We start from the raw sequence: 16,995 nt of genomic DNA on the forward strand, positions 1-16,995 counted from the left end.
ATCACAGGCACGAGCACCGAGGGGATCGAGCACACTCTTCCCATCAGAAGCTGCACGAGACGTGTCCTGGCGCTGGGTGTCCAACGCAGCTTCAAATCCTTTCTCTCTGATCTAGACTATTTAAGCGTTAAAACTTGCCACAGCAATGAGATAGAAGGAAGCGTGGCACAGGACTTTTTAGGTTCTACAAATCTTTTAGAAGTCCCAGACTGCTTCTGTGGCCTTTGTGAGAGGAGACGCAGCAAAGCAGGTGCCGCTGGGAAGCATCTGCCTTTTAAACTGCCCGAAACCCCCCTGTCGTAGGGACTTTGCAGTCTCTGCAGAGATTCACCCTAAGCCAGTACGCGAGCAGAAATTACTGGAGCTTCTTCTCTTCTGAGCTACAAGATTTCTGCCAAATACGGTACCAGCACACAAACACCGCCAGGTCTGTGCTTGTCCCGGGACAGAGATCCTGACAGGAAAGTTTCCATCTGCCTTTGGGTCGGCCCATATAAAGATTATGGATGTGCAGAGCTCTTAAGTCAGCAGCTTTCGCTGGCTTTAGACTCTTTAAAAAACCAAATAAATATATTTGTAGTTTTTAATGATATAAGACACTTGCGGGCAACTTGGCATATCAGAGAGGATTCACTTGTGTTACTTCATGGAGGAGCAGCGGGGTGGAGCTGGAGTGAGCGGCTCCGCGTCTCAGGTGCAACAGTGAAATGTAAAACGTAGCCACGAGCAAGGAGCTGGGTCTGAATCACGCGGGGTGCCGGGAACTAAAGCGGAAGGAGAAGATCCCCAGTGTGCCGTGGTGCTTCTAGTGGGATGTGACAAAAGACCTGAAATCGGGGAGAGAAAAATGATGATTCTGGAATTTGGCTCTGGCTGTCAGGGGTGACGAAAAGCGCCGGCAACGCCTCCCGCCCGGGCTATAAAGGGCTCAAGGCAGGGGGAAGCGAGCACTCGCTGCCTGCGCTGCCGAGCCGGGTGTCTCTCGCCAGCCCTCCAGCCCCGCCAGCCTTCGCCATGAGCACCACCACTGTCAGGCAATACTCCTCCTCCACCTCCCTCAAGGGACTCGGTGGCCTGGGCGGGGGCTCCAGCAGGCTTTCCTCCGTGCGCGTGGGGGGCGCAGGGTACAGAGCCCCCAGCGTCCACGGAGCCTCTGGCAGCTACTCTGTCTCTTCCCGCATTGTCTCGGGGCTCGGCAGTGGCTATGGCGGCAGCTACTGCAGCAGCGTAGGAGGGGGCCTCGGCGGTGCCTTTGGGGGCAGCTATGGGGCCAGCTATGGGGCCAGCTATGGGGCCGGCTTTGGGGGCGGCTTTGGGGGCGGCTTTGGGGGCGGCGATGGCATCCTCCCGGCTGGCGAAAAGGAGACGATGCAGAACCTCAACGACCGCCTGGCTGCCTACCTGGACAAAGTGCGTGCCCTGGAGGAGGCCAACACGGACCTGGAGGTCAAGATCAGGGAATGGTACAAGAAGCAGGGACCTGGTCCAGACCGCGACTACAGCCCCTACTACAGGACCATCGAGGAGCTCAGGAACAAGGTAGGATGCTGCCATTAACACATCGGGGTGTCTTGTTACCAGAGAGGAGGCAGAAACACGGACTGCTCCCTCTGCAATTAGTAAGCACTAACTATGTGGTAAAAAAGCATCTGGGATGCACGCGCAGAGCACCGGGCCGGAAATTCAGAGATGCCTCAATGTCAGCTTTTGACTTCATCCTCCAGATGGAAGAGATGGCAGTTTGCACTGGAAGAAGCAGCTGTAAAAGGATGTAATGCAAAACTGAAGAATAAGAGCCCTGCCTTGATAATGCCTGTTCGGGGAGTTTAAATGAATGTGCAGGGCAAGTGTAGGTGTGCACAAAGCCTGAAACATTGACGTCGTATTGGTAAACATACAGAGAGTCTGCAAACTTGTTTCAGCTCCTCCCTATTGATGTGGTTTAGATGCTAAAAAGATGGAATTGGCCAATAATGGCTTTTTCAGCTCCTTTTGGCAGTCCCTGCCCCAGGGCCAGGCCTGATGCAAACCCGCTGTCCCAGGCAGCTCGGGGGGGGATTTCTCTCAGATCTGATTTGATTCCCACCAGCCCATTTTGGAGGAAATACTCAAGAGTTGACTGTCGTCTTCTCTCACTTACGTACGAATTACCCCAGTGACCAGGAAGGCAGGCAGGTACAGCTGGGGCTGCGCCAGCAAACGCTGCTGGGAATCCACCTTCCCTCCCTCTCCTTGGCCCCGTAACCGACGTCTTCCCAAACTCTGACTCCAATCTTCTCCCCGTGGATCATTTGCTCCTGGGTTTGTAATATAAAAATCAGAAGCTCTAGGCACCTGCTCACTGCATTTTGCTCCTTTTCTGCAGTCAAGAAATTAAATCTATCCCAGAGCAAATGGGCACAAGGTTTGCCAAGCACAAACGCCCTCCTGGCCCACCTGTCCTGGCAGAGCAGCCCCGGGGGCCGTGGACGGGGGAGCAGGCGAGTCCTGCCTGACCCTTGCACAATCAGCTCCTGCCCGAAGCGTGGGAACAAACGCCCGCTTCCGATCTCACACATCTTACGTGGCTCCAAGCTTCCTTTTGAAACACTTAGTGACGGATTTTTGGGAAGGGAAGTCACAGAGCAATCGGCCCCTTCCCGCAGTGACTCTCAGCTGTGGCTCACTTGTCCTGATTCTGCGAAGGAAGCCCCAAGCTTCCCCAGAACTATTCCTGTCCCGACCGTCTCCCTTGTGCTCCCACCCCTCGGGCAGCCAGAGGAGTTCCTGACGCTCCTTCAGTGCTTTGTCTTTGTCCTCCCCTCTCCAGGTCCTGGTGGCCACCGTTGACAACGCCAACCTCCTCCTGCAGATTGACAACGCCAGGCTGACAGCTGATGACTTCAGGACCAAGTAAGCCACATTTCCTGGAAAAACAGAACAAAGTCTGCAGAGACATTTGATGCAATGAGGAGAAAATCCCATCCAAACCCCAAAAAGGCAGCATGGACACAAAGCCTTCAAACTGAAGGTTCAATTTCCAAAGCAGATAGTTATCTAAATCTTACAGGGGCTTAGGGATTGTTTCTCATCCATCCAAAACTTCTCTATTTTACTCCCGTTGCTTGTTCCTTTGTGTTACGACCTCTCCTGTGCAGAGAACTTGCCCTGTGCCTCTTGGGCTGTGTGTGTAGAGCTCAGCAAAGCCCAGGCCCAGTGACAAGGCCCGGTGCCGTCGGGAGCAAGGTGATGCTATGGACTGAGATGGGCGCTGTCCTCAGCCCCTCCCCTGCATGCACTGGCACTCGCCATCAGGGGGTTCTCCCGCGCCAGCGGGGTCGTGCAGTGTTGCCACGATGCCAGCAGCGGCGTGGAGGAAGCGAACACCAAACCGAGGTGCTCTGTGCCCGGCTGGGCAACATCCCATGCTACTTCTGTGACTGTTCTTGTGTCCCCAGGTTTGAGACGGAGCAGAGTCTGCGCCTGAGCGTGGAGTCCGACATCAACGGCCTGCGCAGGGTCCTGGATGAGCTGACCCTGGCCAGAGCTGACCTGGAGATGCAGATCGAGAACCTGAAGGAGGAGCTGGCTTATCTAAAGAAGAACCACGAGGAGGTGAGCACAGAGCCAGGCTCAAAAAAGTCCAGCCTGAGCCCAGAAATAGGAGGTCAGGTCCAACCTTTCAGACTATGCTGAGTTGTGAACTGCGGGGAGGGCAGATGAGAGGTGCTGTAGGGGAGCAGAGATGCTGCGTTCTGGCTGACAGCTCATCCTCTCCGGAGCCTCTATAACCCCTCACCACTTGTCATTTCAGTAACGTCCAGTGTAGCTGTCAGAGGTTTATTAACAACCCCAGCAGCTTCAGGCCTGGAAGGTCTGTCTCCCGAGAAACGAAGCCAGCCACAGGCTCTGAGTTACTCCCTAAAGAATTAACAACTCAAATGGAGATTTCTTAAGAATCTGGATAATTTTCTCTCCGATTGTGGCACACAGGCCCCAGTTTGCTCCCCGTTGATCTGCCCCAGAAAGACCTGCTGCAGGATGCCCCCATTCCTGAAGAACTCCAGAGGAACATCTCTGCACGCCGGTGGTTGCAGGGCGTGAAGATGTGTCTCTTTTGCCGCAGGAGATGAACGCCCTGCGCGGGCAGGTGGGGGGAGAGATCAGCGTGGAGATGGATGCTGCTCCCGGGATCGACCTCACCAAGATCCTGGCCGAGATGAGGGAGCAGTACGAGAGCCTGGCGGACAAGAACCGCAGGGACGCCGAGCAGTGGTTCTTCAGCAAGGTGAGCCGGGGAGCCGGCAGTGCCGGGGGGCGCGGGACCGGGGCTGTGCCTCTCGCCGGGGCGGTGACGCACGGTTCTGCCTCCTCGCAGACGGAAGAGCTGAACCGGGAGGTGGCCATCAACACGGAGCAGCTCCAGAGCGGCAAGACGGAGATCACAGAGCTGCGCCGCACCATCCAGAGCCTGGAGATCGACCTGCAGTCCCAGCTCAGCACGGTACGAGGGGCCGGCTCCCTGCGGGGCGGGGGGCTCGCAGCCGCGCGGGCCGGGGCACGCAGGGGCGCTGCCAGCCCCACGCCGCCGCCCCCCTGAGCCCGACCCTCTCCTCTGGGCGCAGAAAGCGGCGCTGGAGGGCACCTTGGCCGACACAGAAGCCCGCTACGGCACCCAGCTGGCCCAGCTGCAGGCGCTGATCACCAGCGTGGAGGAGCAGCTGGGCGAGCTGCGCTGCGACATGGAGCGCCAGAACCACGAGTACAGGGTCCTGCTGGACGTCAAATGCCGCCTGGAGCAGGAGATCGCCACGTACCGCCGGCTCCTGGAGGGCGAGGACGCCCAGTACGTAGAGGGGCTCCCTGGGGAGGGCGGCTCAGGAGGAGACGGGTGATAGCGAAGGAAATAAAAAAGGAACCACCTGCCTGCGCTGGAGGCTGCTGTGAGCCCGTTTCCTGGCCCAGGGCATGCAGCAGGGTCTCCCCTTTCAGTCCTAGCCCAGCAGAGCCCAGTGGGTGTCACAGCACTGCGGCATCCCTGGGATCCAGCCCCCCCCTCGGAGCGGGTTCCATTGCTGCTCGCGCTGCCACACTCACCCTCACCAGTGTCCTCCTTCCAGATTTGTCACTAGGCAGTTTCCAGGAGGCATTTTAATCACATACTGGTACAAGAAGAAAAGGCGGGGTTTTAAATAACGATTATGTCTTAGACACTGCTCACTTTTTGCATTTCTGACCACTCTGTCTCTTTTCTCCTCCCGTAGCATGTCTTCCCACTACATCTCGCAGTCTGTGAAAGAAGGTAAGAACGTGTCCTGGCTGAAGCACTGATCACACGTGGCTCTGCCATATCCTTAGCCACCTTCTTAGCACGGCCTCTCTCTACTAATTTACTAAATTTATTACTGTGTTTTCAAAATGTGAATTGACATAAACCACTCTTGCAATGCACCACCACCTGTTTCAGGAGATTGTCTGTGCAGACTGAAGCCGTACAATAAAGTATTTTGGGGGAGGAATGTGGTGGTTGTACTGGCTTTCTGAGCACTTGCCGGTAATAACAAATCTACCCCTGAAAAACTGTAAGACACTTTCTCCCTCCTTCCCTGCAAATAACGGCTCCTTCTTTCTCCATTGCAGCACCTGTAACTACCCGCCAAATCCGCACGATCTTTGAGGAGGTCCAGGACGGGAAGGTGATTTCCTCCCGTGAGCAGATCACCCAGTCTGCCCACTGAGGGGGCTGCGTGGTTTGCTGCAAACCTCGCAGAGCAAAGCAAAAGAAGATTCCAGCTTATGTGCTCTGGCTACGTAGATCACGAGAAGCGTCGTCTCTTCTCATCACACCCGCGCTTCCCTCACCCTTCCCTAAGCGCTGCGCCGCGTTCAGAAACCCAATAAAGCTTTTCTTCGTGCTCGTGCAAACCAGGGTCTTGTCTTGTTGCTCTGAGGAGCCAGACTGTCCCCCGCCGGGAGCTGTGGGACAAAGCTCCTCTCTGGAAGGAGTTAACGTTCTCCATCTCCGCGACGCGGCTGGGGGGCCCCTACACCGACCCTGCTGTGCTGCCCGAGACCCCGCTGCGCCGGTGCCGACAGCTGCTGGGGGCGGAGGTCTGGAGGGAACCGAGTGGGTGGGTGATGGGAGGTGAGGCCGGTGAGAGTCTCTATTTCACCTCAGATGTGTCGCTGAGACTTTCGGGTGGGGGCAAAGCGCTGCTTCCTCGGCTTCAATGTCCAGCAACAGCAGAGCTGAAGCTTTTAACTCAGGGAGTCCAAGCAAGAAAGTGAACAAAGCCCAGGTGACCCCGCCAGCACCCTGCGAACGCTCCCTGCCCCAGCTCGGCCTCAGCAGCCGCCGTGTGGTCCCGATCACAACCTGTGTGGTGAAACACAACTGAGCTGCAGATGTGGCAGGGACACGCGGGCTGATGCCCCTCCAGAAATACAAACCCAGCTTGGTTTATTTCTCGCTTCCAAAGGCACCGCTAAAGCGTGAGGAAAACAAGCGATGGGAGTCGGGGGGGGGCATGGTCTGGACAAGCAAAAAGATTAAAACTCCTCCGGGAGTTACTCCTGGCTCTCTGGATGTTGGTGGCTGCTCCTGAGGCAGCGGCTGGCGGTGCCGTCAGCTGGCCCGGCTGTTCCTGGAAAGCCAGTTCAGACACATTCTTGGCTGGATTCCACTGATTTATTACTTCATAAATCCGACTGCTAAATCGATGGGATGATTCAGAGAAATGTTACTGAACGTGTGTAATGAGCTGGCCACACAGTTTTAAAACCCTGTTCCAGAAAATCTGCCTGGGTTTTATGGGGAGATAAGTGAGAATTCAGGGGGTTTTTTTCCAAAAAGGATCCCTGCGGTGCCTCACCTGCACCACAAGCTGAGGTAGAAGGGTCTGGCGAGGTCCTGGGCTGCAGCCACACACCAGGGCTGCATCCCCCGTCCTCTGCACCTCGTGCGGAGCATCAGCTGCCCCTGCACCTCGCGCCGAGCCCTCACCAAACCGGCTTAAAGCGCTCCCAGCATCCCCCGACCTGGGGCTTTGGTTCTGAAGCGTAGTGCTGCCCAACAGGGATCTCACCTCCGCTCAGATTCCACCTGAGGACACGTGCACACAACCCAGGAGCGCTGTGGGCAGGAGAAGGGCTCCCCGGCGCTGCCGCGGCACGCACTGACGGTGCCTCGTGGATGGGCCGCGGGTGGGTAACGGGGCGCAATTCCTGACGGAGGCAATTCCAGCCGCAGCCCCACAGCCTGCGCCCTGTCCGCTCCCACAGCCGGGACGAGGGGCACGGCACAGCACGAGGGGCCTCTCCCCAGCCACGCTCCGCGCCCGGGGCTGGCGGAGGGCAGGCGTTGAGCAGCTCGGGCGCAGGCGCCTGTGAAGGGAAGGGACAGACACACCCGCAGGCAGCACCTGGGGCTCCCCAGGTCACCTCTGAGGGACCCACGTCCTGGCCTGGGTGGCACAGGGACCGTCACCCCTCTCGCAGCTCCTCCCAGCTCCCCACCCTGGTCGTGCCCCTGCGACACCCGGCGCGGGGATGCTGGAGGTGCCTCGCTGGAATTCATCCTTGCTTTAGATTTTTCTCCTGGAAAAGCCTGGGCACACCTGTGTTGCTATAGAAACAACAAATAATACTTTGCTAACAGAAGTTAATTAATGAGTAATTAAAACAGGGGATTTTGTTAGCGAAGCATTGCTACTGCAAATTGCGAGGGAGGTGTGGAAAACAGATGTTGATTCTCTCCTGCCTTAAGCATTAATAATAAGTCCTGACCTTAAGAAACCCGTTGAGGAGAGAGCTGCAGGTGGTGGCTTATGCAGACAGGCAGCGGCAGCTTGAGGCAGGTTTCAGAAAGTGGTATTTTATTCCAGAAAGAAGGTTCGACTTCTCAAGCTACACTGAGTTCATCTGACATAAAAAGACCACTTTAGACAGAGACATTCAGGTGCTGCTTTTCATCTCATTTTAGGGAACATTCCTCCGATAATCTGATAGCAGGGCAAAGTTTTTACACACGCTAAAATAAAGAGAGAAGTGGTTTTGTTCAGGTATTTTCATCTACCAGGTCTGCTGATATGTATGTCTGGAGCCAGAACTTCTCCTGAAGTAAGACAATATTGTCTGTTTAAACACCAATGTGCTGCCATGAAATGACTGCTGCGCCACAGAACCGGCATTCTGATTTTGAAACGTATCAAAAATAGGCTCGTAGTGTGCATGTGCTCACGGAACAGAGGCAGAATCTGCTTTAATAGCCAGCCTTTCCTTTAAGAGAGAGCGTGGTACAAACAATACGCAGTCATTTGTGGTTGTGTTCAATGGGAGATCACGTAAATAACGTATTAGAATTTTTAATATGTTGTTTCAAGTCTTAATTAACGCTTCATGATTTTAATTGCTGCCTTGTGGCATTATCAAAATATCATAGATATTTTGGGCAATGTGTGTTTTTATGACACAGCAGTTAAATAGGAAACAAAAGATGAAAGGAAAGCAATTTCATATAAAAAAAGAACCCGCTGTCACCGCGTGACGTTGGGGCAGTCCCTGGGTGTCGGGAGCTGAGGGCTGCGGCCGGGCCCTTCGCCCACGCCAGGGCTGAGGGGCTGGACTGGCCCGGGGGCTCTGGACTGGTTTTGTCACGGACGTTCCCCTTCCTCCGTGCCACCGCTGCCCGCAGCACGGACGGCCCATGAGTTCTGCCCGTCTGCATGCCCCGGGTGAAGGTGAGAAAATGGAAGTGAGGAGAAGCCCGTTCCTCGGAGCTGCCCATCCCAGCCGCCCCCACGCTGCTGCGCCCCTGCCACCGGGAGGGCGAGCGGCAAGTGGGCGCCCCGTCTCCTGGCGCTGACGCGACAAGATGCTGCTGCCGGGAGACTGAACCCGTCCTCCAGCCAGAGCAAACACGGCGGAGATTCCAGTTCTCCAGTTCTCCGAGTCGCACAGACTTGTCTCCGTTCACCAGTGGCTTCTCCATAGCAGCCACCTCCTGACAGTCCAAGGACACAGCCCACTCCTGCACCGTTTCCAGCTTTCTCCAGGTAGAGGGGAGGGAGTTGTGCCCTTAGAGCTGCTCAGAAAGTGCCTCCCTTGCTGATTTCCAGACTCTCTCCCCCCTCCTTTGGCAAACGATCTAAGGAAGAACTTGGCTGTTGGGGAGGGGTTGTTGGGGCCTGTCTGCGAAGACAGTCAGACACTTCACTGTGTACACACATGAGAAATATCTTCCCCTCCACACCCTGCATTATTAGCTAGTGACACTCAGATCTGCGGTTTCTGCCCATGAGGCAGGTCAGCGCGGAGAACAGAGCTCGACCATGCCTCCTGCACTCACTTTTTGAGCCTCTTTGCTCTTCAGAGGCAAAATCAGAGGTATCTCTCCTGAAGCTCTGTTTACATGGGAGCTGTAAATTCCAAACTCACACTGAAGTTGTCTGCCCCGTCACGACGGGCTGAGATGTTCATCACAGAAACCATCGTTAGCATTAGCTCCTAGGCTCTGTTCCTGTCGACTTCGCACTCTTGCTCACAGTGCTTAGAGACCAGGAGCTTTTTTCCTTACATCCTTCATCTACTTTATGTTATTCCACAATTTTTCCTGGAGCATCTCATAATTTTTAGGTTACGTCAGCTAGTAGCCATACCCTGCCCTTTCTCAATGGTTTGCCAGGCTCTTGTCCACAAAGAAGAACACAAACATCCACTGCTTATTGCCTTTTCCTATTCACCACCCTTGGGTAGTCTCTGGAGCAAAGAATTGAACAAGCCCTGAAGCATGAACTCCCTTTTCATTGCTTTTTCATTACAGAACATCCCTCTCTCTGTGGATAAAAGACTGGACTTGCATTTCCAGGATGGCAGCCAAGTTCCTTCTAACCCCATTGTCCTCAGAGGGCTCTGCATGAACATTCAGGGCTCCAGGACACGGCTGCTGTCCCTGCAGGTGTGTGTGTGTGCAACCTAAAGACAGCCCCGACACTCTATAGCTGGGACAAAAGACACAGAGAAAGGGATGCTGACACGCTCCATCGAAACGCTGTCTGAACAGCTCTATTTCAGAGCTAACAGTACAAAGCAGCATTAAAATGTAGCCCTGAGCAAGGAGCGTCCTACTTTGAATCACACCTGACTATTTACTTGGAAACGGAAGAAGCATAAAGACGCCCTTTGTGAGATAAAAAGTTTCTCGTGGAATATGACAAAAAGCATTAATAGAACAAAGGCAAAAATGACGATTCTGGAAGTTGGCTCAGATTTTAGGAGTGATGAAAATCATCGGGAATGCAACCAAAAAAAAAAAAAAAAAAAAAAAAGCGCCGGCAACGCCTCCCGCCCGGGCTATAAAGGGCTCAAGGCAGGGGGAAGCGAGCACTCGCTGCCTGCGCTGCCGAGCCGGGTGTCTCTCGCCAGCCCTCCAGCCCCGCCAGCCTTCGCCATGAGCACCACCACTGTCAGGCAATACTCCTCCTCCACCTCCCTCAAGGGACTCGGTGGCCTGGGCGGGGGCTCCAGCAGGCTTTCCTCCGTGCGCGTGGGGGGCGCAGGGTACAGAGCCCCCAGCGTCCACGGAGCCTCTGGCAGCTACTCTGTCTCTTCCCGCATTGTCTCGGGGCTCGGCAGTGGCTATGGCGGCAGCTACTGCAGCAGCGTAGGAGGGGGCCTCGGCGGTGCCTTTGGGGGCAGCTATGGGGCCAGCTATGGGGCTGGCTTTGGGGGCGGCTTTGGGGGCGGCTTTGGGGGCGGCTTTGGGGGCGGCGATGGCATCCTCCCGGCTGGCGAAAAGGAGACGATGCAGAACCTCAACGACCGCCTGGCTGCCTACCTGGACAAAGTGCGTGCCCTGGAGGAGGCCAACACGGACCTGGAGGTCAAGATCAGGGAATGGTACAAGAAGCAGGGACCTGGTCCAGACCGCGACTACAGCCCCTACTACAGGACCATCGAGGAGCTCAGGAACAAGGTAGGATGCTTGTCATTGCCAAGACATCTTCATTGAAGTCACTTTTAAAAAGATGACCCTGTTCCTAAAAGCTGAAGGGAAGAGCACAAACAAATGACAGGTAACTGGTCTGAGATGGGAAAACAGGGGGAGCGTGCTTGGAAATAACAGGGATAATTTATGAACAGCGGGTCCTTGGTCATGTCCTGCACGAGGCACAAGGATGGGGTCTGTACTGACTGTTTCAGTGGAGGGAGAGAGACGGGGCAGGAGAGCAGGGTCAGGGCTGTCAGGGGCTGGCTCAGGTTGCCTGGTGCCGCGGGGCGGGCGCTGCCCCACCAGCCATCTCCCGCCTTCCCTCGATGCTGCTCCTGCCCCAGGCACCTGCTCCCCTTGGCAGGCTCCTGCTTAGGCGCTGCAGGCAGGGACACGTTATCTCTTTGGCACTGTTCACTACTGGATGATATGCAAATGGAGACGCTAAGTCGTTCTCATAAATCCCTTACAAACCAGATCTTTTCTAGTCTGATAGGAGGCTCCAGGTAGAGGTTAAAAAAGAAAGAACCTGCCCGATGGGATGGCTGGGTTTTGGGAGATGCAAACACAGACGCGAGTGAAATGCAGAAGCACGAACAGGCTGTGGCGGTGGCGGCTGCGGAGGTGCTGAAGTCAAGCGCGTGCCCCGCTCGGAAATGCAGCAGATGAAATCACGGCCAAGCTTGTTTCTTTGTTCCCAGCAGCTCCCTGGCTGATCTTAGGCAAAGGCCCTTGAACAGAAGCACCAGACTCTGTCCTTCCCCTCCCACCCGCCACCGCTGTCCCCCCTCTGCCCACGTTACTCATCGTGGTGACATCCCCAGCAAGCTCAGGCTTGGTGGGAGGGCTGAGGGGTGGGCGCCGGGTGAGGACAGGACCTGCCCTGGGAGGGGAGGGGGCAGCAGGCTGAGGGCTCAGGGCTCAGCCCCGGGGGAATCACGTACCTACAGTTGTTCAGTTCCTTTAACCCTTCTCTTGGGCTTCGCCTCGGGGTGAAGGGCTCTTGCCCTCACGCACAAAGTTCTCTTCAGGTTCCAGGTGTGCTCTGACCTGGCGCTCAGACACATGTGGGGGCAGAAGCTGTCTCCAGATTCCAGAAGTGCCGGGTCCCGCAGAAACCCTCTGCTCGTGACCCGGAGGGAGGCAGACCCTTCCCTCCCCTCCCGCACCGCAGCTGGGAAATCACCACATCAATATTCCCGGATTATTGCTTGGATATCCCCAGAAGCATCAGAACTCAGTGAGAGCTTTTCATTAGCTTGTGGCTACAGAAATTACCGCTCATTAAATGGCCAATCATTTTCAAAATCCCAGAACAAGAATTTGTACCTCGGGTGCAATTACGAAAGCCAAACTATTCAGGCACAAGACACTCCCTCCTCAACCCTTTTTTCCTCCCAGCTGGGCTGTTCAGCATTGCCAGACAGAGCCCAGAGTGCTGCCAGGACTCTGAGCGTGGTGTGAGCGCCTGGAGATGCCGCTCCAGAGGGGACAACAGGCTGTGGCACGTGCGTGTGCCGGCGCCTGCACCCGACGGGCTCAGCGCCAGCGGGAGCTGGGGCAGGAGCAGCCCGTCCCTCTCATCCTCTCTCTGTGCAGAGGCCGTGTGGAAGTTCAGCCCAACGCGTTCAGTGCTGCTCCGGCCCTTCTGAACGGGAACTCAGGCAGCAGCACGCCATTTTGGGGGACTGCTTTTTCACTTTTCTGTTTTGTTTTATCCCCTGCCAGATTCTTGCTGCGACTGTCGAAAATGCCAACATCGTCTTGCAGATCGACAACGCCAGGCTGGCAGCGGACGACTTCAGAACCAAGTGAGTCCAACGCCTTTGAGAGCTCGTGTGAGAAGGGAGGGAAGAGCTGGTCTGCTTAAGGCTTTGCTCCACCAGGTCACTGCTCACCAACAGTGACACTGGGAATGTGCCCCTCTTCCCGGACACAGCGGTGCCCTGACAATCCTGCACTGCGGGGAGCTGTGCACGCACATTTAATAACAGATGCTGGGCAGAAATGCACCAAGCTGGGGAAGGAAACAAGAAAAATCTTCTATCAGCTTGGCTCCACGGTGCGACTGTGTGTGTGTCCCCAGGTTTGAGACGGAGCAGGCTCTGCGCCTGAGCGTGGAGGCCGACATCAACGGCCTGCGCAGGGTCCTGGATGAGCTGACCCTGGCCAGAGCGGACCTGGAGATGCAGATCGAGAACCTGAAGGAGGAGCTGGCTTATCTAAAGAAGAACCACGAGGAGGTGAGCACAGAGCCAGGGACCTACCAAATGTACCTTGTGCATAGAGGTCAGGTCAGGCGTGCAGGAGTGTCTCTGCCATCAGGAGACTTGAGCGGGTAAGGGAGAGGGAAACAATTCTTTTGGCCAAGCCTCCAGGAGGAGGTTTGGGGGGTTCGTGTGCTGGGTGCTAAGAAATCTGTCACGATGGGAACAAACCGGTGTCCCTCTGATGTGTATCACGTGTCTCTTTTGCCGCAGGAGATGAACGCCCTGCGCGGGCAGGTGGGGGGAGAGATCAGCGTGGAGATGGATGCTGCTCCCGGGATCGACCTCACCAAGATCCTGGCCGAGATGAGGGAGCAGTACGAGAGCCTGGCGGACAAGAACCGCAGGGACGCCGAGCAGTGGTTCTTCAGCAAGGTGAGCCGGGGAGCCGGCAGTGCCGGGGGGCGCGGGACCGGGGCTGTGCCCCTCGCCGGGGCGGTGACGCACGGTTCTGCCTCCTCGCAGACGGAAGAGCTGAACCGGGAGGTGGCCATCAACACGGAGCAGCTCCAGAGCGGCAAGACGGAGATCACAGAGCTGCGCCGCACCATCCAGAGCCTGGAGATCGACCTGCAGTCCCAGCTCAGCACGGTACGAGGGGCCGGCTCCCTGCGGGGCGGGGGGCTCGCAGCCGCGCGGGCCGGGGCACGCAGGGGCGCTGCCAGCCCCACGCCGCCGCCCCCCTGAGCCCGACCCTCTCCTCTGGGCGCAGAAAGCGGCGCTGGAGGGCACCTTGGCCGACACAGAAGCCCGCTACGGCACCCAGCTGGCCCAGCTGCAGGCGCTGATCACCAGCGTGGAGGAGCAGCTGGGCGAGCTGCGCTGCGACATGGAGCGCCAGAACCACGAGTACAGGGTCCTGCTGGACGTCAAATGCCGCCTGGAGCAGGAGATCGCCACGTACCGCCGGCTCCTGGAGGGCGAGGACGCCCAGTACGTAGAGGGGCTCCCTGGGGAGGGCGGCTCAGGAGGAGACGGGTGATACACGCAGAACCCGCTCTCTGGGCACTCGGTCCCATTGCAGCGTCCAGGGTTGGTCTCCACGTTGGCACCAGCTGCAGGTCCCGGTGGTTCTGTCCCCGCTCCCTGCAGGGAGATGCTCTAACGGGCACCAGTTGGTGCTGGAAGGGGCAGTGGCCCCTCTGGCCTCTCGGAGACACCACGTGGGGCAGCAATTCTGGCAGCTGCTCTCAGCCTTTTCTGTTTTCCTCCTGCCTGAAATCAGAGCCTGTGTATCAACAACAAAAAAGAGTTTGTCCCTCAACTTCTCTCTGTTTTTCTCCCTCTCTTGTAGCATCTCTTCCCAGTACTCCTCCGCCATGTCCTCGCACTCCGGCAGAGATGGTAAGAACCTGTCTCGCTGTGCTCATCCGTAACAAACAGCTCGAGATCTGCTTTGGAGCAGCCGCCAGACTGAGGGGCTGAGGCCACTCCTGGGGCGTGCTGTGCCACCTTGCTGGCTGATCAGTGACAGCGGTGGGGAGAGCTCGGGTGCATCTTACAGCTGCGAGCCACAGGGAAAGCTGTCGGGAAGGGCAATACCTTGCACTCCTTTACCACAAGAACGATTTGACCTCACCAGGCCTTGTGATTGATCAGTCGGCGTTCTGGCTTACACAGACCTGAGAAAACAAGTGACACCACACATTTAAGACGTGTGACTTCTCCCTTCTCGAGCTTTCCCATCGGCCCACTCTTCCCTCTTCCTAGCCAATGTAGGGTTGTTTAAACAGCGTTTTCCAGTATCTTGTGGAATTTCTGACATCCTCCTGAAGAAGATACAACATCTGATAACGTGATAAGAAATTTCTCTCCCTCCTGCCCTCTGAATAATTGTCCTCTGCTTTCCTTCTGCAGTCACGACATCTTCCCGTCAGGTCCGCACGATCGTTGAGGAGGTGCAGGACGGGAAGGTGGTCTCCTCCCGGGAGCAGGTTGCTCTCACCACTCGCTAGGAGGACAAGCAGCTCCGGGGACCCTCAACCCAAGAGAGCGGCGAGCTGCACCGAGCACTCTCCGAGGCCGTATGCGATGGGTCACAGAAAGCTTTCCCCTTCAGTCACCTGCTCCTCCTTCCTCTATTCCCCTCATTTCACGCAGGTGTCGTTGTGCACTCTGTAAGCATTTAATAAAGCTTTTTTCCTCGTTCATGCAACTGCAGACTTGCCTGTCACTGATACACGATGCCTCAGAGCCTCAGGGCTGTGTGTTCATGCCAGGGAAAGTCCTAAGAAACCACAAGAAGCCAGCGAGAGGAGGGGAATGGAGGGATGTGGGTTCCACCTGGAGCAAAACTAATTTGAGACAGCTTTTTCTACAGAACTCATTGCTTATGGGACTGCCTGAGACATAAACCAGATAAATTTTATACAAAAGGAAGGCAATGATGGAAGGATGATGCGTGAGGTCAACGTGCCGCATAACTGATAAATAAAGCCAGCGAAATAAAGCTCAGTCGTGCAACTCTTGGTATCAGAAAGAACCACTTTCTCCCGTAAATTGAACTTCAGTGACTTCAGCAAGACAACTACCGTCACAGGCACTGTTCTGAGGTTGGTGAATCTTATACACCCGTGCCTTCTGTCTTGTTTGACTGTTTAAATCACACTATTAGGCACACGGTACAAAAATATCATACAGGTCTTTTCACGTTGCCCGAGGGCTGCATGTAACAGCTCTAAAGTAACCACTGCTTAATCCGCAGAGGGATGAGCGGCAATAATTTTTTATCACTGCAGCATCTAGCAGATCCCTGCTCAAATCCTTGACAGACACGTGCCGGTTGTCGGACGCCGACGCCGGCGGGCAAGCTGCCAGCCGGGATCAGGGCACGGATCTGGCTGGCAGCCAGGCACCGCCTCTGCCCCTGCCCATTCCCCTCCTGGGGCACCCAGTCCCCCCCCTGAGCCTGTCCCGTGGGTGAGAGAGGCGAGGAAATCACTTTAGACCCAAAGGCCTGATGGAATCCCTTAGATCCAACTTCCCAGTGGTACCTGGGAGCTGCGTTCAGCCTTGGGTTCAGATTTGGGCCCGAGAAAAAAGGAAAAGGTAAAAGCTTGTGGTACATCAGCTTCCCTTTGCTTATGACGATGTACCAGGGGATTCTGCGAAGTCAAGCACGCCCGTCTCTTGGATTATTGCTGATGGTTCATTATCCCGCCGGCTGCACAAAGGCTCTCGGGGCCCCGGTGACCAATGACAAAGGCAGCTCCCCAGGCCCTGCGGACTCGAGAGGAGAGCTGGTGATGTCATGCGGGGTGTGACAAGACGAGCAAAGGAGAGGAAAGGTGATCGAAGAAGTGGGGAACCTGCCAGTCTTTCCAGAAAAGGGAGTGTGAAGAGATGTTATCACTCTCTTCCTGTTCAGCAATTACAGAGAAGGGCAGGAAATGAAACGCAGACCAGAGTGAAGAGTTCATCGACTGAATCACGCTCCGCTCTTTGCTGGGAGAACAGAACTTCCCTGCAGAAGCAGGAAGTCAAGCGAGCTAGAGCCACCTCAAAAATAAAAACGAGGAAAAATGTACTTTAGCATTAAGCTGTCTTGGACTTCATGGCAAGGGGCAAGGGTGCAGGCTGGAAATTCTGATTAAACTGCAAATGCACTTTTTTTTTTTTTTTTTTCCTGTCAGAAGAGAGTTGCTGCATTTCAGCTGTAAATGGCAGCTTTTGAATCCTGAGCCATCTGCAGAACGGCCCAAGCATATGAATACAGAAAGGCTTTCTGCAAACCACAGACATTCTGGATTAAATAGAAGTAGG

General features: G+C 55.8%; 1 protein-coding gene across 7 annotated transcripts; it reads left to right on the forward strand.

Moving 5' to 3' along the window:
* The first annotated feature begins 958 nt into the window (after positions 1 to 958).
* Positions 959 to 15,459, forward strand: LOC141970355 (keratin, type I cytoskeletal 14-like). Of its 7 annotated transcripts, none has more exons than XM_074926901.1 (9): positions 959 to 1,124; positions 1,200 to 1,539; positions 2,810 to 2,892; positions 3,438 to 3,594; positions 4,106 to 4,267; positions 4,358 to 4,483; positions 4,605 to 4,829; positions 5,155 to 5,164; positions 5,620 to 5,867. In XM_074926901.1, exons 1-9 carry the CDS (start codon positions 1,015 to 1,017, stop codon positions 5,715 to 5,717), a joined length of 1,311 nt encoding a protein of 436 aa, XP_074783002.1. In that variant the 5' UTR covers positions 959 to 1,014; the 3' UTR covers positions 5,718 to 5,867. The 7 variants fall into 7 exon arrangements, with proteins under 7 accessions (XP_074783002.1, XP_074782999.1, XP_074782996.1 ...); XM_074926898.1 differs by lacking the exon at positions 5,155 to 5,164 and adding an exon at positions 5,244 to 5,281 and having other exon boundaries at positions 4,605 to 4,825; XM_074926895.1 differs by lacking the exon at positions 5,155 to 5,164 and adding an exon at positions 5,244 to 5,281 and having other exon boundaries at positions 959 to 1,539; positions 4,605 to 4,825.
* The last annotated feature ends 1,536 nt before the right edge of the window (positions 15,460 to 16,995 follow it).

Source organism: Athene noctua, chromosome 25 (assembly GCF_965140245.1).
Source record: "Athene noctua chromosome 25, bAthNoc1.hap1.1, whole genome shotgun sequence".
Lineage (NCBI taxonomy): Eukaryota > Metazoa > Chordata > Aves > Strigiformes > Strigidae > Athene > Athene noctua.